General features: G+C 36.5%; 1 protein-coding gene across 5 annotated transcripts in view; it reads right to left on the bottom strand.

Annotated features, from left to right (window-relative positions):
- Positions 1–25,510, bottom strand: part of LOC120774267 — an 85,571-nt gene that overhangs the window by 33,981 nt on the left and 26,080 nt on the right. For 3 of the 5 annotated variants that reach the window (XM_040103742.1, XM_040103743.1, XM_040103744.1), the window contains exon 2: positions 5,648–7,171. In XM_040103742.1, coding sequence (XP_039959676.1) covers positions 5,648–5,723 — 76 coding nt within the window. In that variant the 5' untranslated portion in view covers positions 5,724–7,171. Of the gene's footprint in view, positions 1–5,647; positions 7,392–25,510 lie in introns of all 5 variants that reach the window. The other 2 variants (XM_040103745.1, XM_040103746.1) reach the window with 1 other exon arrangement.

Raw genomic sequence — 25,510 nt, 5'->3', positions numbered from 1 at the left:
GACACGTTCCCTTTTATCTGCCGCCGACCAATTTATCTAAAAATATGCGTGTATTTGTGTGCCACACACACACACTCTCGGTTTCCACATTTTTCATTTTTGCTTTGACCATGTAAAAATGTTTGGTTGTTGCGTTGTATGTACAAGGAAATGAGAGAATGTAAATATTGCTGGCTTCGGCCAGCCATAATTTAAGTGCAAAGCGCAGCAGCAAAGGAGAATTGCAAATATTTGTATAAACGCATTTATTATGCTTCCTTTCACCTTTCCTGTATTAGTTTAGCTTTGAAAATATGCTATTTGCAAGTCAATATGGCGAGAATTTAAATCAATTGCATTGCATAACAACTAAATTATTCACTTTGACTTGGCTAAGGAGGACAACATAAATCTACAGGGGAACCCGTTTAAAAGTGACGACCATGTGTGCGAACTTTGTGTGTTTCAATATCTACATATGTGAATCTCGGGACTTAACAGGTTATTCAAAAAGTTTCGTCGTTCGATAAGAAAGGGCGCTGCAATTAGCCCACTTTGTTTTGTTGGTGCACTCTTCATATAAACGTATGTATGTGAAGTTTCGTTTCAATCTGTTCAATTCATTCTTTGTTTACAAGCCATTTAGTGGCGCCTTGTCACAGTATATTTTTATAATGGAATAAATTGAAAATCGTGCAGTGAAAAAATTCTTATTTTTGGAAGGTGTAGCACCAAAAGAAATTCACGAACGAATGTCAAAAATGTATAATGATTGTTCACTTACAATTAGAACAGTAGAAAGTTGGGTTTCTGAATTTAAACGTGGTCGTACAAGCCTTGAAGACGATCCACGCGAAGGACGTTCAAAATGCGCATCAACACCAGAAATCGTAGCCAAAATACAGGTTATGGTTTTGGAAGATCGTCGATTGACTGAGGGAGATTTAGTAGAGGCTCTACACATCTCAGTAGGCAGTGTGAGTCATAATTTAAATGAAATTTTGGGTTTTAGAAAGCTGTGTGCACAATGGGTGCCGCATCCGCTAACAGTGGAACAAAACGAACTGAAACCTTCTAAGCAACATTTGGAGCGTTTTAAAAAAGATAAAGTGGATTTTGTGCATAGACTCAGCACTATGGATGAGCCTTGGGTCTATCACCATGACCCCGAATCAAAACAAGGGGCTAAAGTGTTGTGTGAACCTGGTTGTTCGGCTTCGAAACGAGTTCGTGTTCCGAAATCGGTCAAGAAGAATATGTCATCAGTTGTTTGGGATGCGAGAGGAATTTTGTTTGTGGATTACTTGCAAACCGGTAAAACAATTAATTTTGAATATTATTGCAACCTTTTGGAACAGTTGAAGGAAATAATTCATGAAAAAAGAACCGGGTTGCAGAAGAAAAACATAATTTTTCATCAGGACAATACACCGTGTCACGAAAGCATTTTGACAATGGATAAAAACCATGAATTAAAGTTCAAATTGTTGGAGCATCCACCGTATTTACCAGATTTGGCCGCCAGCGACTTCTATTTGTTTCCAGAACTCAAAAAATTACTGCGTGGCTAGCTTTTTTCATCAAATTAAGAGGTCATAACGGCTGACGAAGCGTATTTTGCAGACCTTTCGGATTTTGACTTCAGGGATGGGATCCGCAAATTGGAGGATCGTTGGAGCACGTGTATTAATGTTCAGGGATATTATACTGAATAATAAAGTGTATTTTGGATCATAAAAGTTTGCTTTTCTTATCAAACGACAAAACTTATTGAACAACCTAGTGTAAAGCGAAGTCTTTTATAAAGATATCAATAATTAAATTCTGGTCGTATGATATATTGTCTATTGTACCCTCTCTTGGTTTCGAAACACTTCATTTAATCCAGTTGAACCAAAGAGACATAGTAAAGTTTCTGGGTTTAATTTTCTCAGCGGAGACATTGTCGCTATTGCTTTACTCCTCCTGCTATTGCAGAACAATCAAGTGGTATGTGGTATCTGCCTCATGGTCACAGAACCGACATAGATCTGTAAAACAGTATCCCAATATATGCAGGTGGCACTTTATTCAGCAGTCACCTGCATAAAATACTTCTAGTTTCCTTAATATGTCACTATGGAGAACATTTAGCTGCTTGAACCTTATTGTAATGCATTCTCCCAGTACTAATGGCTTGGTTGCACAGTACTCTCTAGAAAAGAGGCAAGGTGGTTACCCTTGATGGGTCCGTGCTGATGTTATAAGTTATGGATTATAAGTTATGGATCCACAGTTAAAAATTTTGATGCCCTAATCATCATATCATAAAATTGTTGAAGTTATGTTTAACTATCACTAAGGTTGACGACATGTCACTTTTTCAAAGTAATGGCGTTGCCAAAAAGACTGTCATCGTTAGGACCACACAAGTGGCCATCTGCTTCTGGGCGTTTATTACCCTATTCTTTCCCAGTCCTGGAGGAGTCAAGGCTAAAGTAGACCTCTTTGCCGTCATGTTCACAACGGTATAGAATGGGGTGAGGTCCAGAACAACCTTCAATGCATTGTTTGGGCACATGCCAACCTTTGCACTTTCTTCCGCTGTTTGACAACAGTTGTTAGTGAAACCCTTGTCATCTAAGATACTTCTTTATATGTACATTTTGTACTACTGATGAAAAAAATAAGACTTTTGAATTTAAATTTCGCGTGGAAACCCGCCGTAATGTTTTTTTTCTAGATTGGTATGACCGTCGGCGACAATTCTTTTAAATGTCACATCAAAATAATCATTGGTGTTTAGTATACGCCTTTCTGAAGTACATAAAATGCATTCGGCGCTTTTTACGATGAGCAAATTTACTCCACTAAATTTTGTGTGCGGAATTAAATTTCTAGTGCCGAAACGTTCAGAATAATGGAAAAAGACTTCGGTGATAATTTTTTTTGACTGTTTGATGATCAACTCGTCAATAAAATAAAGGAATTGGTGATTGTTAATCGCCGATTAACTGTCAGGGATCTTACTGACTTCTGGCTATTCGGCAAACTCAAACGGGGATTACTTTGAAGGGGATGAAATAGATTTTAAAGAAAAATTAAGAATTTTAAAATTAATAAAAAACAACAAAGTCATATTTTGCTCATTATAGGACAGCCACCTTTTTATGTTTATCGACCAGCGCCAGGCGTTTTCACACCATCAGTGGGTTAGTATTCATTCTACAGTGTAATGAGTAGCCTTAGTGCAAAACGAGATTAATTGATGATATTTTTCACAATGTTAGAAAGGGGAGTTAAGGTGGAAAATCGCATTTCAAAAAGAAAAAAAGAGAGACACTCGTTAAATCTTCGTACACTATTAAAAACTGGCGCTTTTGGTTTCTTATCCTTCATAATTTTTTAATCATTAATAGTTGAATATTCTAAACCTATGTTACCCATTGTTGTTTGTTTTAACAACAATTGACGATTATTAAAGCCTAAAATATTAAATATTTACAAAAGCAATTTAAAAGACCTGTTACCAACTACTTAAAGCCTGATATCCAATTTATGAAATAGATAAGAGTTTTTTCTCAATTTCTCCTTATTTAATATTTTCTGCTCTACGTATTTAGTAATCATGCTCCATCTAAACTTACAGACAAAAACACTCTCTAACTCACCCTTTATTTTACTAGTTCTGATACGGCAGTATCTGGGAAAGTTTGTATAATTTTTTCTTGTTGCTCTTAGATTTGCATTAAATAGTGTTTAAAGTATCTTTGAAAAAGGATTGCCGGCCGAGTAATTCAAACACGGCAGCGAAGAACTGATAAGGAGCTTGCCAGCATCTTTGTAGAATATGGTCGGAGGAAAGCATGCTCGACATTTGGAATTAAGTGTGCTCTGCCTAATCCAAAAAATAGTAGACCGCAAAATCTGTGCCAACTACCGTGAGTTAAGCCTCCTCAACATCGCGAATAAGGTTCTATCAAGCGTATTGTGTGAAAGATCAAAGCCCGCCGTCAACAGACCGATTGGACCTTATCCGTGTGGCCTTAGGTCTGAAAAACCAACAACTGACCAAATATTCAGCACGCGACAAATCTTGGAAAAGACCGGTAAAAAGATGATCCATCTCTTCGTCGATTTCAAAGCTGTTTTTGACTACCGCTATGTATGAACTTGGTATCCCCACAAAGCTGCTTTCTCTAGACTGGATAAGGACTCGAAGCGTATGGGTCTGGTTGTGAACCAGGACAAGTTGAAAGTCTCTTGCCATCAAAACAACAGTCATCATATTCGCGACTTGGCTCGCACGTCACTGTTGACAGTCATAACTTCGCAGTCGTAGATAATTTCGTCTATGTTGGAGGTAGCAACAACGCCAACAACAATACCAGCATTGAAATCCAAAATAGCATCACTTTTGCTAAAAGGTGCCACTTTGGTCCGAGCAGCCAAATGAAAAGTAAAGTTCTTTCCCGACGAACAAAGACCAAACTCTACAGGTCCCTCATCATTCCCTTCCTGCTATATGGTGTCAAAGCATGGGCAATGATATCAACTGATTTGTCGACCTTAGCAGCTATCGAGAAAAAGGTTTTGCGTAAGATGTACGGTCTCTTGTGCATTGGCAACGGCGAGTACCGTGGTAGATGGAAAGATGATCTTCACTAAGGTTCATATTAAGGTATAACCTTACTATGCTTACTATTCTTTGAGGTTAGGATTTTCATGCATTAGTATTTGACAGATCACGTGGGATTTCAGACATGGTGTCAAAGAGAAAGATGCTCAGTATGCTTTGACATTTCATCATGAATAGACTTACTAACGAGCAACGCTTGCAAATCATTGAATTTTATTACCAAAATCAGTGTTCGGTTCGAAATGTGTTTCGCGCTTTACGTCCGATTTATGGTCTACATAATTGACCAAGTGAGCAAACAATTAATGCGATTGTGACCAAGTTTCGCAATCTCAAGAAATGGACCCGTAAGTTGGCCACCAAGATCATGCGATTTAACGCCTTTAGACTATTTTTTGTGGGGCTACGTCAAGTCTAAAGTCTACAGAAATAAGCCAGCAACTATTCCAGCTTTGGAAGACAACATTTCCGAAGAAATTCGGGCTATTCCGGCCGAAATGCTCGAAAAAGTTGCCCAAAATTGGACTTTCCGAATGGACCACCTAAGACGCAGCCGCGGTCAACATTTAAATGAAATTATCTTCAAAAAGTAAATGTCATGAACCAATCTAACGTTTCAAATAAAGAACCGATGAGATTTTGCAAATTTTATGCGTTTTTTTAAAAAAAGTTATCAAGCTCTTAAAAAATCACCCGATATATGCATATCTAATTCGGTTGCATAATATCCTTCGGCCAAGTGTTTATACCTTCACATTACTTACACTTGACTAATTACAAATATAAATCAAGAGTTTCAATTGAATTCCTTTCGAACTCATTTCCCCAAGCACCCTTTTATCTGTTGCATATCGTGCCGGTTATCACGCCTATCTTAAATACCCACCAATAAACTAGCGATGACAAACTTTATTAAACCAAGAATTGTACTTCATTACTTTTAATTATTATGACTAACAAAGCAGCAGTTAAGCGGGATATTTAGCGAATCCATTAAAGGGCGAAAACAAATAATGATTACAAAATACAAAGACAATGAATGCTACTTACCAAGAACAATGCCCATGGCGAGCAAGAAAAGTGTGAACCAGCGACAGCAATAACTGGAACCCTTGTGCTTCATCATTTGCTCTCAATGGGTTGGCATCACCCACCCAACGCCACAGCCGCCCGAACAAACGCCTTTGGGTACACTTCGAACTTCGAACGACGAATGACGTTGGCACGGCGCGCAGCGAACGACGAACGACAAGCGACAAGCGACGAAGGACAACAAACAGCCAGATGTTTACTATCACAAAATGTCACAAGCGACCGAACGTCAAGCGGACGCTAGTCTACGCGCCACTACTCCGAAACCAAACTATAGAGTCTGCAAAGTTCGACCGACTCTAATGCACACACACTACTGACAATGAGCCCTTTGACAGTGATTTGTTGCTATTCCACTGACGGCAACTTAAAGTGACACCAAGGCGATTATGGCATAAGCTGTCTTACTGGTACCGTCACTTTGCCTGCCACAGCGACTAATACGTTCATTCCTTTGCGCACCGGACCCCAACTGTGTCGTGTCTTTGGTTATTCCTCAAGCTGTTGGTGGCTGCAAGCAAATGCAAATGAAACAGCGTTGCCAATAATGATAGTATGTATTGTTGTTGTTTTTGTTCTTGTTCAAAATGGGTTTGTTGTTGCTGTTGTTGATGAGAACTGTGAATGAAATTAGTTCACAGTGTTGTTGCTGCCGCTGTCTCTGTCTCTGCCTCTGCTGCGACACCACAGTGTGAACAAGTCATTCAATCTGAGCCCCCAAAATCACAAACCAGCAGTTGACCGGCTGATAGGTTGGTCCTGCTGCTTTGCCAAGGCTGTGGGCTGGCTGTTATCTGGTGATGTGTGTAACTAAATTAGCTCCCTGCTGCTGGCGTAATGATTGAGTTTTTCATGCAATTTATTATACATTTGCTTCGTCGGCGGTTGGTTGCTCCCACGCCTACCGTCCAATGCTATCGTCGTCGTCGGTTACAGGCCGTTAAAGACCGACTACCACACCGATAGCACTGTGAATTGTTGTCTGCGCTGCGCTGCGCTCGGCTCAGCGGCAATGAGTGTTCCATTTACATTTGACTGCCACGTCGGCTGCCACATGGACTTGCAGCCCATTTGTTTTGTCTTCTACGTTCTGCTGCGTCGTCTTGTTTTGCCTATTTTATTTGTTTTCTGTTTTTATTTTTCCTATTTTATTTTATTTTTTATTTTTTTATTTTATTTTATTCTCGCATCCTTTTGTGTTAACCACAGTGGGCGGCCGGATAACGTCTGTTTCGTGCGCTCGATGGTATAAATTTAATTTAGCACCGATGAGACCACACTTGATGTCTCCACTTTGGTGGCGAGTCCCACCTTCTCAGCCTTGCTCGACTGCCACTTATTTTTCACTGTGTTTTTGTTATTTTTATTTGAGCACAAAGCACTGCAATGTTTTTCCTTTTAAGCACTCTACTTATGCTGCTGCTTCCTCTTCTTATCTTTTGTCTTCGACTGTTCTTTACACTTGCCACCAACACTTCGGCGCTGTGAATGAATGACATTTGTCCATTTCATCTATTGTTATTTATATATATCTTTATATATTACTCGCCCCATTCATTCATTCATTCATTCACTTTAGCACTTAATCATTTATTCATTTAGTTTGTGTGTGTGTGTATGAATACTCATTCAGCTAGCTGAAAGTACCTCAGGAATTATGGCGTTCATCTATATCGGGCGTTTCATTTGTTGTGTGTCCTGACTAATTTACGCACGTCATTTAAATAAAGATTGGCATAAATAAATTGGCTAAGGCATTTACAGTTATATAATTTATGTACGTACACTTACATAATATGTGGATGTTTAGTTGTACATATAATGTCTGTGTGTATGTGTGTCTGACGTGTAATGAAACACTAATAATCGTGTTAATCGTTGTTGCTTGCAGAGCATATTTGGTCAATTACAGTTAAGTGGTTTTGTGCTGCAATCCCAGGTATGCGTTGTTTATTACTATTTATTTTATTATTTTAGACATTTATTGTCATTTAGACGAGAAATGCTTGTTGATGTGGTTGACTTGATGGTAATAATAAGAAAATATTGTTTGATTTGAATGGCAAATACGAAATAATTTGGAAGAAACTCTTCTTAGCATAGTTTTAGGCAAATATCGCGTGTGCTCACAACAGACGGTCAATAAAATCTTTTACTGTTTCATCAAAGATAGAGAAATAATCTGTGATTACTTGGTGGATCTAACATACTATTTCCCGATAAACCCGCAATGTGTTCTAGGACTAATTGATAACCCAGATAAATATGATGAAGATGAACTAGCCAGAGGAAACATCACCCTATACTAGAATAGAGGGTATTTGTATGCCTCGGGCTACTTGTAGCTCAATTGAGTCAAAACGGTGTCAGTCAGAGTGCAATCATGTGAATTTGCTGAATAGCCAGAAGTTACATGAAGATAAATCAGGCGAATGCAGTGGTTGCGGCACGATATTAGTTGAAAATGTGGCGAAATCATCACGAATAACCAATGCAGTGATGCCGTGGTGCATTATCGCACTTCTTTGTTCAATAAATTCCAGACATTGTAAAAATCAGAAGTATTACTTCAGTCACAGTCTCAGTGGAGGCAATCTCTAATTTGCTCAACAAGCAGGCAAACATGGCATATATGGAATATGGGTCACATATGCCGAGTAATAAAATTCCAAAGGATATAAGAACACTAGGAGGAACAGGTCACTTTCTAATGGGCAGACATGCCAGCAGCTTGACAACACCGTACAATAGCCGTTGTGAAAGCTGTCAGTAGGTGAAAGAAGAAGAGACTATAGAATATATTCTATGAAATTGTATGATTTTGAAGAAAAAGAGACTATAAAATATCTTCCTGGCAAATGTAAGGTTTTATATAGGAAAAAAATTGCAACTATTGGCTCAGGGTTTCTTGACGTTTTCTCGGAGGTTGCAGAAATAAAAAAAAAACAAAATTAAAGAAAATCCCGAACGAATCGGAAAGCCCGAAAAAAAGTCCGAACGTTAGTGGTAAACTTTGCGTGGCCACGAGTGTATATCACATACCGGCTTTTCTAATAAGGATGATGTGATTTCATAGTGTTGTTTCGACCATTTTTAATCTGACATGAGCTAATTTTTTTTAGTTGTATTCGGTAATGTTTACAATTTCATCAGAGAAAGATACACGGAAGAACAACGTTTTCAAATTATTAAATTTTGTTATCAAAATAATCGCTTTAAAATTGCAACTTTTCTTACGCTTTAACTTTTTTAAGGTCGTAATAATCGTTATTATGATCAAGTGCCAACAAGACAAAGAACCGCTGAAAATAATGAAAATATTGCTGCCGTCAGGCAAGTGTTGCTGAAGACCGCAATTTGTCAATTCCAAGACTTTCTTTAGAATTAAGGCTGTCTCAAATCACAACCTGGCCTCTTTTCACAAAGGATTTGTATATAAAAATTGTTCTCACTCAATAACTGTAGCCATTGGACCGCAGTAAACGGCATGAATTTGCTGATTTTGTCTTGGAACAACTTGAAAACTAAAACGATTTTTGTACGAAAATTATCCGCTCGCATTGAGGGTCATTTTCATCTGAGCGAAGTGATTAATCGCTGATACTGTTACGGTCAATGGAGAGCGATATAGATCGATGACAATCAACTTTGTGTTCGCAATTGGAAAAGTTGGTCTTGAAAAAATCTGGTCCTGACAAGGCTACGTGCCACACAGTACGTGTAACAACCAAATTAATGCCTGAAAAGTTTGGAGTTTCGATTATTTCAAGAATTTGGAACATTTAATGGCCTCCGAGAAATCTAATTTAACACCAATAGACTGGTTCTTGTGTGGTTATTTGAAGACATTGGTCTTTAGCAATAAACTAGATCGAAAATACTCCCAAAAAAAAAAATTTTTAACTAGTCAGTCGTAGTTGGTTTACTGTTGATTTTACGATTTTATATCTCCATAAAAAGTAGTACAACGGAACCAAATCACATAACTTAGTTGGGGATTGACGAATCCTTTTTTTTTGATGACTCAGTAAAAGAACTACTGGAACCTTTTAGTCCATTAGCATATGGAAATTTGATAAGTATGCCCGTGGGAAACACAAAAGTCGGACAGCATTTGCCTGTGACGATCTTCATTGATATATGAGAAGACTGATGAATGCTTCAAACCATATATGCAATCCAAATATCGCTCTTATGAAGCTACCCGACAAGACGGAGATGTGTTTTATAGTCATTTCATAAAAAGTCTTAATTATGGGATTTTTTTAAAATAAATTTCGACGATTTTTAAAACAATTTGCTGAAGTGTATTGAACATATTTGTTAAAACCAAGTTTTTACTTGAAGGGTGGGATTAACCGGAAGAAATTTCGTATCTCCAACAAGCATCTCTTTTATTTTGAGATTTCAAAATTGACCGCGACTGATCCATATAAACTTCGTGTGAAAACCAAATAAATAAAACGTCTTTTCCTAGATTAATAGAACCTTTTAAAATTTTTGTGCGAAGTTTGATGTCCATATGTCAGTTAGTGGGTGTTTGTCGGCTATTTGTTCACGACGGTAAAAGTTTGTCTGGAAATTCTTAATATGGGCAAACATTTTACAATGAATATGCTTGAAATTTCGAAATTTCAAATAATGACATCGGTTTGGTGAGTCTTTTTTTTATCACGAATCACAAACACCAGTAATTGAGCGGCAAAGACTGAAAGCGAAGGCCGAAAAGTCTAATAATGACATCGGTAAAGCTACAGAAAAAGGCTTCGACATCATCGCGTTGGCATCAGAGAGATAACAGAAGCTCTTACATGCCTTATCGATGGATTCAACACATTTTGGTTAATGTTTTGGTTATAAACTGTGTCAATGCTGGAATGCTCCAGTTATGAGCTGAAACCGGAAAACCAAAATTGGCTGGGCACTGTAGGGAAAATTTGATAAAGCTCTAAAGGAGCCTGTATTAAAGGAGTTTTTTGTATTTAGATACCAAAAATACGTTTTTTGCAAAATATTTTTTAACAAATTTTTTCTTTTAACAAAAGTTTTTTTTTTACAAAATACTTTTTTTTTATTTTTTTTACAGAACATTTTGTTTTGTTTTTTAAAAAAATATTTTTTTTTATATGAATTAAATATTTTCTTTTTTGTTCAAAAAAAAAAAAATAAAAATCAGTCCGGATCAAATTTGATCAGATGTATGTATGTATGTATATGTTTGATTTAAATTTAGCACTTCAAGCGAAGTCTAACACTAACAGTGAAAAATGCTAGCAGTAACAAGCTAGAGTCGGATAGAATGCTGATTTGTCCAAGTGAGGCCAAGCGAGGTCAACTCAGTGAAATTCGTGGCTTTTTTGGTTACGCTTTAAGTGTAATTGAAATATTTGTGTACATTTTAACATCAAGTTGATTTCGCATTCCAAATTACGCAATAATTGAATACGTGTATACACATGTATCGAAAGAGCTTAAATACGAGCCGAGTACATCGGCATTAATTTACTGCAACTTAAACTATTTTGTCAGCAGCCAAACGAATTCAATTAACCCAAGCATTTACACGGCAAAATTCAACTCGACATATGTATTTATGTATATGTATGTATGTGTGAGTGCTTGTGCATGTGAATGTAATAAATATTAATTTTGAATATTAAATAAGAGAAAGCGCCAATATGTAAGCTTGCGCAGTTATGCTTCATTGAAACAAAGTGGCAACCATATAAAGGACAAGGAAAACACTTTCCACATTAATCACTAATTGGCAATTATGTGGTTATGAGAGTGAGCATAAAAGCGCACTTCTGCTCATACAAATACACACTTATATTATGAGTGGTTACATATGTTTGTAAATGTGTGTTTGTGTGTGTGTGCATGAATAAGTAAAAGGGATTTGTGGCAAAGTGGGCAAATAATTAAACCAATTAGTGAGAATGAGGAGCTACAACTTACGAAAATACAGTTACGCAAATGCCTATATATAAATTTATGCTTATATAGTGCTTGCTCATTTATTTGCCGTTAACTGTACATGTATATCAGCAAACAATATTTAATGGCAATGCTAATGGCAATGCGTCGATAGATGGCGATCAGCACTATGCCACTGCATAAAGCGCAATTAAAACCAAAATAAAGCATGAAAAATACTTTGAATTTGGTTGTACCAAAGCAATAATACCCTTTACAAATAAAAATGTGTCCGTACAATCTGAAAAATTTGTTCGGGGATTGTAGCGATGTCTCGGAAAATAATCTGTGCCTAATTTTGTGAAGATATATTGTCAAATAAAAAAGTTTTTTATTCAAGGATTTGTGTCTGGTTGATCACTTTGAATGGGGGCTATATCCTATAGTCGTTCGATCTGTATAATTTTTTCGGGGATTGTAGCGATATCTCAGAAAATAAGCTGTGCCTAATTTTGTGAAGATATATTGTCAAATAAAAAAAGTTTACCATAGAAAGATTGGATTTTGATCGAGCAGTTTGTATGACAGCTATGTGCTATAGTCGTCCGATATCGGCGGTTCCAACAAATAAGCAACTCTTTGGGAAGAAAAGAACTCAAACCAAATTTCAGAATGATAACTCAGTAACTGAGGGACGAGTTCGCGTATATACAGAGGGATGGACATGGCTAAAGCCACGCACCTCGTCACGCTGGTCATTTTTATATCCATTTTATAAGGACTTCAATGTTTCCTTCTATGTTTTACAATTTTCGAGGCAAACTGAATGTAGCCTGTTCAGGGTATAACACAATAAAAGCAGACAAAACCCGAAAATCACCAATATTTAATTATTATGTGCGAAATCGCTTTCATTAAATACGCCCTCACAAAGGTTAGCGCTTTAATCTTTCGCCTGGTAATTAAATCGCAATTAAATTCTTACGCATTAAAAATAATTGCATTCAATTTAATTACAACCTAACCACTAAATTGAAATGCCATGCAATGAAATACGCAATGGCATACCAATGCAAGTAAATTTCGAAAATTTTTTTCACACATGCTGGCTGGCGATAATGCGATAGCATATACTATATGTATTATATTTACATATATGATATAGAAATATGCTCATTAATCACAATATGCGAAAAAAATTCAAAAAAAGTCACAATCTAAAACAAATTGAAAGCTCATTACGCATTTTCAATAGCGCAAAACCCGAAATAAGCAAATAACTAAAAAACATATTGCATACTTTTAGGGGCAAATTTTTTGGTAACGCTGTAAACTAGCAATATCGCTAAAGTTAGCTTAATATATTTATGCCAAACTTTTGCAAACTAACCATTTTTCATAGTACTTAACTATATTAAAAAGCAATATGCTGAAATAATCCGCATTAGGGCTGACCAAGAAGTTGTGTGCGTTCAAAAATTTTTTAAATCGGATTCTTCAATTATTTCTTACAAAAGTACACTACTTAAACTTAACGAAAGAAGGAGTGAAAGCAGTAGCATATGCAGATATAGTTTAAGGAGTATCAGGGCTGTTTTATTCCACAATTAGTGAGATTATGGAAAGATCTTTACGAAGGTTCCACCTTTGGCACGTGAATAACGTTGTAAGGATTAATTTGAGTAAGACAGAAATGATGCTGGTTCCGAATAAACTACCTCAATTTCAACTTCCCCAACACTGCTATACATCAAACGAAACTGAAGGGATGTTATAGCCTCTTATACGTGCAGTGGGGTACTCAGCTTCTGCTGGCCTTAAAACCGTATGTAGTCATGTAGATGTATACAGCTGTCATTAGAGCAATTCTCACGTATACTATATAACGCTGGTTTAATGGCCAAGAAACAATATAACAAGAGAATATTAGGTGCAGGTGCCAAGAAGTCATGTCCGATTGATGCGCTTACTATGCATCAACTGCCCATAGACGTTTTCACATTTGTAGTTACAACATTTACTGCTATAAGAATTAATGAGATTGGTGGTTATAGACATAGCGAAATTCTAAAACAGCTCGTAACTAATCTAAATAAGTCTGACTGCCATAATACTCCCAAAGTTGTATATCAATAGTTAGTTCCATGAGAGAATACCCTCTAGACGTGCATGGAGAAGGGAATGACACTATCTCAATCTAAGTCGGCAGGTCTAAAATGGACGACGATGTAGGCAGTTGGGCGTAAGTAACCGGAGCGAACTAGCAAGCCAAGGACTTTCAACTCAGCACCTTGCCGCGAAATTATTTCAGGAATGTTTTCTGTTGCTACGACAATAACAACTCTGATTAGCTCGATATGTTTCATCTTTCAAGCGGTAGTACTAGGCATAGAGAAGGTCTATGGTATTCTACTGAACAACTACGGCAGAATACAAACGCCATAACTAGCCTTTACGTCACCAAAGGCTCCATTTGTTCATAATTTGGATTCCCAAATACAGAAACAGTTTCTACAACGAATAGGCTAAGCCTCTCTTGATCAATCTGAGGTTTCTAAGGATCTGCGGATAAAAAAATCATAACGAATATAAGACGAGACGATTGAGAGCATCAATTTGTTTGAACACAACAATGAAATGTGATGTAAGGGTATAAAGTTTTTAGGATAATGTATGAAAATAGCGCATCTAACGCAAATTGAGATCGAAGGGTCTGCTTAGGCTTTGAGAAAATTTTGAGGAGAAACAACTTTTCCACACCTAATCCAATCCTAAAATTGTTGAAGCTTCACCGTATTTTATTTATTTTAAGCACAAAGATACTTAGAAATCGGAAGGCCCTCACTCAATTTTATTAAAATAAATTACACATTTGCCGATATATGCGGTATAAAGTCTAGTGGAAGTTCGAAAAACTTTCCGTTATGCACATAGTTGCTAAAGAAATCATTGAACCGTTACGAACCATTTTTGACATACAGTCAGTAAAAGATACTCTCCGAATTTACATAATATATCTCACAGAATGACCAATATTTTCGAAAAAAAGTTCGCATTTGGAACTTTCGACGCATATTCATATCTGGGAAGTTAAATAGTTCCATTTGGATTTTTGGTCATAAAGTTACCTACTTTACATAAACTATTCGGGCAAAGTTTTATCTCGATAAAGTCACTGGGGCTTGATTTGCATTCTGGAAAGTGAAAGAGTCAGATGGAATTTAAGACTTTGTACAAGTATATAGGTTGTAGGTGTATAATCCGATTGGTTGATTGGTCGAGCAGGTCTTGAGATATGGCTTTTCACCGAAATGTGGTCGGTGCCACGCTCATCGTCCGACTTTAAGCCCGGCTTCTCTTCATTTGAACTTTGATATTATATAATAATAATATTTCGAGTTATTAGGTAATACCCTAATATTATGTGCATGAAAATACTAAGTTTCGCACATCCGTAAGTTTATACCCAATTGTGTATGCTCATACTTACAAATACATAGAAGTACACATACATAATATACATATGTACAATACATGTGTAACGTCTTTATAATAAATGCATGAAAAATTATGTTCATTGAAAAGCTGCGAAAAGTTTACAAGTAAGTAAATTAAGCCTTCCGCTGTGATCAAACAAAGTTTGGCCAACAATTTCATTTTTGGTTTGCTTTGTTTTTGTATTGTTTTTCGGTTGTGCATACCATTAAGTATGATATCTAGGCGAGTAACCGAGTCCCTTTTAACGAGCTTTAGTTTTATTTGCGCCTTAAATTTTTGCTATGGCCAAAATGAAATGTGTATAGTGTGGAAAAATTTGCTGTTGTTGTCGTTGTTGTTGTTGGTGGTGCCTGGAAAATTCGACAATTGACGTCGCCGCAAGAATTTCGTACGTAATTAAATGGGCAGTCAAAAGCCATGTGTTTGAGTGTATGTGTGCCAGTGATTACAAGTCAAAAGCACTTTGTTACAGTGACAGTCGTAAATATTAGCACTGTTAGGAGTGCAAAACTTACTATATATTGTTTGTTTAATATATATTGTTTGCTTACTATATATTGTTTTGCAGGTTGAGGTTTTATTTTCCTCGGTGTGGAATATTTTTGGAAGTTAACAAATCTCAATTAGTTAATTGCCTTGAGTATTATGATTTTCAAGGATCTTTTCAGCATTATAGAAGTTATCAAGACAAACTTGAATGAAAGCCATCAGAAGTAAACGACATTTTTACAAGAGCTCTCTCTCTTTGAAGTAATGAAACGCAATATTTCGGTGAATATATGCAGGAATAACCGAGCTATCTTGAAACGAGGTAGAGATACTAATCTTTGCATAAGGTAATATGGACTAAATATGGCTGAAATCGGTCCATATCTTTGAAAACTACTAGGTAGCTAGCATAGTTTTCTTCTCTCAAGCCATTTTTCAACCATAATGTAAGTTTTACATAAGTGCTTATCCAAATTGAAGAAAGTCCTTGCATAGTCAAAGCGTGGTCAAATATTTAACAGAGGTTTAAGCAACGAGATTGTAGCATTAATACTTTGTAATATTTCTAATCTTCATACATCCACTTACATATAAAAGCCACTTTGCCTGCAATCATATCAACACCAATATGCTGACGGATATTATATAAAACAAAAAAAAAAATTTTTATTTCCATGTTTATATAATTCCGCATAAATGTTATATTCCCCTGGGATATTTCTTAATTATAATAAAGATAAACAAGGCGCTGATGAAATGACCGCATAATTAAATGAATGCTACCTCAGCATTAATGCGAAAATGTGTGTGTAAGCCACACATATGTATATATGTAGTAAATACATGTGAATAGACTTGTAAGTACCCTATAGGAAAGCATAGCGTGGTTAGATAAAATAAGATTGTGGAACTCGAGCTTTGCGTCAAATGTAAGCCAGCTTGTTGTAGAGTTAGGTTAATGGCGCAAAAATTACACACTCGTTTATATAATATTTATGTACCGGTATCGCTTTATGGCATCTCCAATAACATGAAGTAGGTTAATTAGGTTGAACAGGTGAAATTGATGTTTTGAAGTAACTCAGTATCGATTCTTAAGTGTGTATATGCAAGAAAATCGTTTATTAAAGACAACGTATGGATCTGGAATAAGTTCCAATAAGTAGCAATTCTATAGCCGCTACATTAACCACAACAACAGCAGCCAAAAACGGTGTCTATAACCTCTAATCCTTATACTTTCCACATCAACAAAATATTGTTAATTTATCAAGATTCTTATCAAGTAAAAAAGCTTTTGACATGCTTTCGAAATGAAAAAAAACTTTGAAAAATAAAAAGCTTAAGGACAGAAACAGCAGATTTGTGTTTTTTTTTGGTAAAAAGCATTGTCAAGAGTATTTGTCATCTTAACAACTTATCAAGTAAATTGTTTTTCATAACACTGCATATAAAATTGTTGATAAATTGTCAATATTGATAAATTAGCAAGACGTTAAAGTGATAAAGATGAGTTTATTGTTTTTACTATGGTCGATAAATGAAAAAAATATATTTTGGAATATTCTTAACAAAACTGAAGATTGTTTCATCAAAATTCTGTTCAATAAGAAGAAGAATAATATTTATGTCCATATAACCGATACATAACCTATTGGTACTTTTTTAAATACTGCTAGGTGTTACAAATAGTTCTCAACTGTTTCTCGTATGAAACCAAAATCTCTAATTGTTTATAAATATGCATATCCAAATTAAATTATCTAAACATGTGGAAACCTTTATTCCAAATATCTCATCATAATTAACTTTACTCTTTATCGTGCGACTTCTTCGATCTACTGATGGAGAAAATAATTCGAGCTGTGGAGCTCAATCCAGCAGGTGCAGTCTTCTATAAGAGTGTACAGCTGCTGGCATACGACGATATGATATTAATATGGTTGGCCTCGACATACGCGTCCTTAGTTTTGCTATCTGGACTATCAGACTGGATAAGGAAACGAAACAAATGGGTCTGGTGGTGAACGAGCGCAAGACGAAATATTTCCTGTCATCAAACAAACAGTCGTTGACAGTCATAACTTCGAAGCCTTAGATAATTTCGTCTATCTTGGAACCAGCATAAACACCAACAACAACGCGATGCTGAATAACTTCTGCTAATACGCTCTTCATCAGACTGAGTAGGCAATTGATAGGCAAAGTCCTCTTTCGACGAACAAAGACCAAAAACTATAAGTCTCTCATCATACCCGTCCTGCTGTATAAGGGATGACCGATGACAGCATCTGATGAATCGGCGTTACGAGAAAGTTTATGCGGATGATTTATAGTACTTTTCGCATTGGAAACGGCGAATGCCGCAGTCTATGGAACGGTGAGCTGTATGAGATATTTGACGGCATTGACATAGTTCAGCGAATAAAGAAACAGCGGCTACGCCGGCTAGGTCATGTCGTCCGAATGGATGAAAACCTACAGCTTTGAGAGTATTCCACGCAGGACCCACTGGGGGAAGCAGAATAAGTAAAAGACTTTCACTCCGTTGGAAAGGCCAGGTGGAGAAGGGCCTGGCTGCACCTGGAATTTACAACTGGCGCCAAAAAGTGAAAAGGTAGAACGCCTGGCGCGCTGTTGTAAACTCGGTTATAACCAAGTAAGCGGCGTGAAGAAGAACTAACTACACTCACTGCTTATAAGACAATATCGTATTTTTGTGCCCTGAACAGGGTATGTTGGGTGGTTTTCACGAAGTTTGCAATACCCACAGGAAACGGCGGAAACCCTATACAATTTTTCGAGCTGAGTCGATTGATTTAGCCATACCCGTCTATATACTTAGTTTTATATTAACCAGTTCCTAAGTTTTTGAGATATCAAACTGAAATTTTGCATACGTCCTTTATTTCTCAAGTAACTGCTTTTTCGTCGGTATCAACTTACTATGGCATATATGGTATGTAGTTGTAATACGAGACGATCCAAATAAAGTTCTTGTTGGCAAATTTGTTTCTTTGTATTATAGGGTCGGTGCAACAGAGGTTAACGTGTTTTTTTTATCAATTTAACTAAAGCGTTTAAAATATTTGGCAACGCTTCTGCAAAATTCTTATGTTTTTTAATGAAATCGTTCTTAACTGTTGTGATGTATGTGAACTGATGAATGTGCTATAATTTTTTTTTCAATTTAATGAAGGAATTATAAAAATATGGCAATGCTTCTCAAATATGTGTATCTTCAATTAAATATTTTCTCAAGCCTGCGAATTTAGTTTGAAGGAAATATTTTAATACTTTATTTAATGTAGAGGTTTTAATTAACAAATTTAAGTGAATGGCAACCCTTTTCAAAAATGTGTTCAACCATAAGTTATTTTAAGCTTCGTTTATTTTGATTATAATTTTATAAGTGTGTCTTAATTTATCAGCTTTGTGAAAGAAATATTTCAAATATGTGGCAACACTGTTTGAGATTTGTATCTTATTTTCCCATATTCTTTTTCCTGCTTTAAATTTCTTTTTTTGCTTAAAATTTCAAAATTTTGTAAATATGTGCCAACACTGTTTGCGAGTTTTTATTTTATTTTGTCTTTCTTCTTCTATTTTTTTTTATTTTTGCTTACAATTTTCAAATAGATGCAACCCGTACATATTTGAGCGTTAAACTAACCAGGTTTGGCACGGAACCGTTTTCCGTTTTCCCAGCGGTGACGCTTAGTTATGCGACTAAGGAATTTGTCTGCAGGGCATCTATAGTGTTAACATTATATTATACATGATTTGAATGCATGTATGTATATACATATATGTATGTTTGTATGTAGCTATGTGTTCGCTTATACCCTCGTGCACTTGTTTGTTTGCGGCAAGTGGCAGAAGGGCAAATCTGAGGCTAGCGCAAAGCAAAGGCCACCGCTGTGTGCATGTCCTCTGTGGTTGCCATGAGTACATGGCGGCGTTGAAACGTGAATACTCTTTGTTAATGAGTGACACAACAACAATAGCAATGACGGTAACTAGGTACAACACAAGCGGAGCAGAAGGTCAAAATCAGCGTAATGGCAGGTCTTAAGAGGGAGCGTCTACAAACAAATAATAAAAGTTTTTGAGTGGAGAAAGTGAATAGAATTGATATATGTATGTATGTATGTATATGAAAATACCGTCTAACTGATACATAACTAGTATATACATACATATGTGTATATACATATGTGTAGCACTTTTAACATGTATGTGTAGCAGGCAATCAGCTTAGCTTCTATTTGAAGTAGTTGAGTGCTTTAAAGCTTCGGAAGTGCTTTGATGAAAGTCACGTCACCTTCATTGATTTTGCTACAATATTATTGATGAAAGCCATTAAAAATATTAAATTTACCAAGGATTAAGAGGTTTGTTATATACTCGTATAAGTGTTAGTGTAGTAGCGCCAAGTCACCCGGTATAACACTTCGAGTGTGAAACTTTTGAAGTGCACAGCTGTCATAAATATTGCATGAATTCGTACATTTTCGAAGCGAAGTGCTGTGCGTGTAAACTTTTCGCAAGAAATATTAAATATTACGAAAGTGCATTGAAAATGCAAAAAGACAAGCGCTGCTTCAGTGGAGATTCTCTAGTTTCGCAGGATTTTATTTTTGTACTTATGTATATCTTCGTATTTTGAGTATCGTTTTAAGAAATCAAAAAATATTTCGTAGCAAAAGCTTTCATTTGAAAAGTTTCATCACCTAATTGCATCAGTATTGACTCACTATTTTTTCGTTTTCGTCAAATGTAGGGATGACTTCATCGTAACAGCGCCTTTTAAACACTGAATATGGATTAACGTATATTTCAAAATACTTTAATCCTTCGGTGTCTGTTGAGAAATAGGTCCACCTGGTGTTATTCGATAATATCTTATTTGACTTCAGAAGGCGAATAATTATGTTGTAATAATAGACGTTATGTACAGGGTGGCACTCAAAGTGTAACCTACTTCAGACCGTTCGCGCAGCTGTCGCACAGGCATTAGCGGTTTAAAAATTTGCTGAATGACAGTTGGGAGTATTGTTCACAAGTGTACAAAAGCGTTTTGCCAAAAGTGATCAGCGATGGAATTCAAACGTAATAGTGCGATTGCTTTATAATTAGCTGGAAAATCACAGCCAGCAATTATTCGTGAGCTCAAACACCTTAATGTGAATAAAGTTTTTGTTTATCGCACCATCACTCGTTACAAAGATACTGGTAGCATCGCAAAACGCCATGGAGGTGGTCATCAAAAGACTGCAACGCCCCGTGAGATGGTTCGGAAAGTGAAGAAGCGACTTGGACGAAATCCACGACGAAGTGCCAATCAAATGGCTAAAGAATAGAAAATATCCGACCGCAGCATCCGACGCATATTGAAAAATGAGCTAAAGCTCAAGCCTTAAAAGTTCCAAAAGGCCCATGGTCTCACACCGAAGCAGTAACAAGTAAGACTTGAGAGAGCGAAGCAGTTGCTTCGCTTGGCCGAAAGCGGTCAAATTCTGAACATTGTGTTTCCTGACGAAAAAAATTTTTCCAATTGAGCAATTCGTAAACTCTCAAAACGATAGGGTTTACGTGACCGACCGTTCATACGAGAATCTAAGTCATCAGTTGGCCCCCAGGAGGCAGGACCCGCCACAAATAATGGTTTGGGCCGCTGTCACCGCAGATGGGCGCTCTCCAATTGTTTTCATCGGGCTTGGCGTCAAAGTAAATGCGACATATTATTGGGAAAGTGTTCTGGAGGCTGCTTTGAAGCAGTGGGCAAACAAACATTTTGGTTGCAAACCATGGACGTTTCAACAAGACTCAGCATCGTCTCACAAAGCGCGAGTGAACCAAGAATGGCTGAAAAACGGCATTCCGAACTTCATTACGACCACACAATGGCTCTCGAATTTATCAGATGCGAATCCAACGGATTATTCTCTCTAAGCCATTTTGGAGAGCAAGGTCCGAAGTAAAAAATATACCAGTCTCGAGATGTTGAAGAAAGCCATTGTCCATGAGTGGGCCAAAATACCGGCAAGTCACATTCGGGCAGCTTGCGATTCGTTTTTTGACCGTCTCAAGGCACTAATTAAGGCAAAAGGTGGTTATATCGAGCAAAAGGGAATTGGTACTGTATTTATGATTATTTTCACACATTTTGTGCTTTAAAATAAATAAAAATAATTTTCCAAACCGACTTTATGGCTTTTTTAATTGGTTACACTTCGAGTGCCGGGCACTGTAACAAAAGCCCTCTAAAAGTCTCAAAAAATATCGTTTTCCGAAAAGTGTTGTTATAGTTGACGTTCATTCATTACTTGTTCCAATCTCCTGCATTGTCCATTGTAGCCTCACATCTTTGATAACAATTTGCAACTAAATTATCCGCATACTCCACAGGAAGCGACCACCAGTTATGCTGAAAATCTTTGAAATCTTTTGTTCACGTTAAATGTTTGCTTAAAAGTTTGGCTTTCATTAACCCAAGCATTTGATTTTGGATTGGCGGCTGGTGCCTGTGATGGCCATCCGTGAGCAGAGAAGTAGCCATACACATACACTTTTTGAGGTACTTAACACTCTTTTGATCAAATGTTTATTCTTTCCTTAGCCAAGGACATCTCATGGGTTAGAAAAATACAAAAGCTAACTCATCCGTAAATATTATGTTACTTTGCTCCAATCACGGTCGATGCTTTCCTACGACGAATGAAACCTTTTTCCAATATATGTTTTTGAAAGTAGGTGTTGTTTACAATACAGCTGATTTGATGCCATTTTCAACATATTTTTTCGACATTTATTGACAAAATACGAAAAGAGTTTTTCGACTACCCAATAAATAATTTTTTGTGCCACTTAAGGGTGTCATTTTTTCATAAATTACTTTATCAACATGTCCAGAAGATGGTAGCAAACTGAGTTTTAAAAATTCGAAGTTCTTTAAAAGATGGAACAGTTTGAAGAATAAGTACTTCAGTTGTTGTTTAAGCGACCTTGAAACTTAAAACGCGTTGTTCTCAAATATATGTTCTCAAACTTTCCTTCACCGTATCTCAAAATCGGCTTAACTGAATGACATTTATTATCAATAAAAAACAAAAACATAATGCACCTCTATAAAGATACAGGTGATACAGGTTTAACTCAATATGCCATATACCATAAAGGTGAAAAGTGATAAAAAGTAAATACTCTTTCGGCCCAACAGGACTAAATAAGAAAATTCCCGAATTAACTCCCAACATTTTTATTTTGAATGCTGACTAAGGTTGTGCTTAGACAGCGCTTTCTTGAAACGTATTTTTTCAAGCTACTACAGTTCAATCAGGTCTATCAGTTTATCTTTAAAAGCGTTTTTCTTGCCGCAGCATTTACTCAGAGACAAACGATCCGATCACCATCAACATTTTTCGACATTTCTTATAGTTTTCCATACAATTCCCTACCAGTTTTTCGATCTAATCAAAAATCGAATTTTGTCAGACTGATAACAACCAAAATTGCGGAAAATTTGGGTTTTTCGAAAAAATATACTTGTAGAGAATTCTACTTTTTTGTCGTGTGATTTCAAGTGTTTATTGGTTAGTATCACTCGGTAAATAATTTTCATTAATCTTTTCGTTCTCAAAACACACTCGAGTCTACCTAAACTATTCTTACGAATTTTTTTTATTTCAAATATATTTTATACTACAACAACACCGATAACAAAGGCTAACCTATTATTATTAGTGGGACTCTTAACAGGCCACTGTCCTATTGGCCTACATGCGGTAAGAATGGATATCTTACCAGATGCCGACTGCAGAAGCTGTTTGGAAGAAGATGCGGTAGAAACAAGCCAGCACTTCCTGCTTGACTGTCCCGCGCTTGGGAGGTCAAGACTTAGACACTTGCGGGCGCATACCTTTGGACATCCCACCAAACTCGCGGGTGTTGAAGTTAAGCGTCTGTGTAACTATGTATTGGCTACAAAGCGCTTCGGCAATCAAGTCCGAACACGGGAGTTCTTTTTCCATGGCATCACAAAGGACTACATTATTAGTCTACGTGTGATCTTTGATCAGCCATCTAACCTAACCTAACCTAACACTGATAACAAGATAAACATAAACACTACTTATACCAAGTTAAGTAGATTATCTCACTAATCTACGGTATTAAGCAAGACGTCGGCGTGCAAAAATTACACTTGTTAATCTTAGCATCGAAAAGATTAGCGATTCGGATTCAGCGTCATCTGTTTGTTGGTAGGAAAATTTTTCTCACAAACACAGGTGATTTTGACACCTAAAGAGAAAAAAATAAAAACAAACAAATAAATGAAAGCAAATGCATCTGAATTCACCTGACAATCGGCTGCCTAAATCACAACATGCGTCCATTATTTCCATTAAATGGAAGATGTTTAAAATAAGACGACTTTTATAACAAAATACGACACTACAATGTTTTCTTGTGTTGTTGTGAATTTTTTAATGTCAGAAACAGCTGTTTTATCAATTTCCAACGGCAGTGAAGACAGTCTAAATTAGTGAATAGATTAAATGTAATTTAATCACTTAAAATTTTGATCGGAACATGGTATTGCATGAAATCTAGCACCAAGTGGATTTCTCTTGTTGAGCAAGTTTGAAGTTTTAGTAACTTTGTTTATTTTTTTTTTTTCAAAGTAAAAGAATAAAGAGTAAACCATTAATTTTAATAGTAAGCGCTATCACACCTGAGCTAAGTTAAATAACGCATTCAAATGTACACAGTCTGCGATCTGACTAAGAAGTAGTGCATTTGAGTTCTAATCTAACCTCAAAAATATAAAAAAACAGTATTTTTGTACGTGACTAAGGCTAATCGAGGCATGTAAATCTTTGGAGTATATTTTTGAACAAAAAAAAAAACTTCTGACTTATCAGCGATACCAAATATATGTATGTAAATATAATTTTCCGTTCCTTTGTAGCATTTCTTAATTATTAAAGATATCCTTGCCCTTTTGCATTTATAAGCTCCTTCATTGGGAATTCCAACCGAATGCTGCTCAGCCGGTTCACAAAGAAGCTTTAAAACTGCTTGATGTTTATGGAAACGGCGACATACATATGTATGTATCACCACATTGACTTCCGCAAATGATTACTTTTACTTTCTTCATATTTTATGCCACAATTATCCGCACAATGCCAGGACCACAATAAATACCGGCTGAGCGATCAAATGCAGTCGCATGCATTGCATTTCTATTTCTATCTAATAAATACAGTTAATTTGCTGAATATTAAATAACGCACTTATAGTTTAAATTGCTAATAAAAGAATCTCTTTGACTGCCAAGAAAGTGCACAGGCAGCGCGTGCACACAGCTGTGCACTTGTATTCATAGTTGTACTTGTATTTTGTGTTTTGTATTTCCATTTGTATTTAATACATAAATGAATATAAACGAGCAGCACACACAAGCCTTGCCCAGATTCCCAGTTGAATAACGGCAATAGACAAAGAGCGAAAAACCGGCATATTTACGGCTTGCTACTGCTCCAAGCAGCCTTTAACGGCATATATTCAATAGTTTCAAATATGAAAAGCATGACAAGGATAAAGGAAAAAGCTTATACCCCTTTTGACTGCCATTGAGCTTTTGCCTTTTCACTTGTTTGCACAGGCAGCCCTCCAATATCCGACTAGATTTGAATAAATTAGAGGGGTCCATTTGAAAGTGGCCTCGGAAACCGCAGCACTTGCGGTACTGCTGTTGTTGTTGGCAAAAGTGATAAATTTCTGGTTTAAGTACTGTTAAGTGAAAGTGTTGTTTGGAAAATTTCCAATGCGTCTGAGAAAAGCCAATATACAATTAACCGAACGGTGGATGGTTGGATGTGAGCGGTGTAAGGCGCGTGTAGCACCTTT

This window comes from Bactrocera tryoni, chromosome 4 (genome assembly GCF_016617805.1).
Source record: "Bactrocera tryoni isolate S06 chromosome 4, CSIRO_BtryS06_freeze2, whole genome shotgun sequence".
Lineage (NCBI taxonomy): Eukaryota > Metazoa > Arthropoda > Insecta > Diptera > Tephritidae > Bactrocera > Bactrocera tryoni.
Note: the sequence above shows the minus strand (reverse complement) of the source record. Positions and strands in the feature narration are given on the sequence as shown.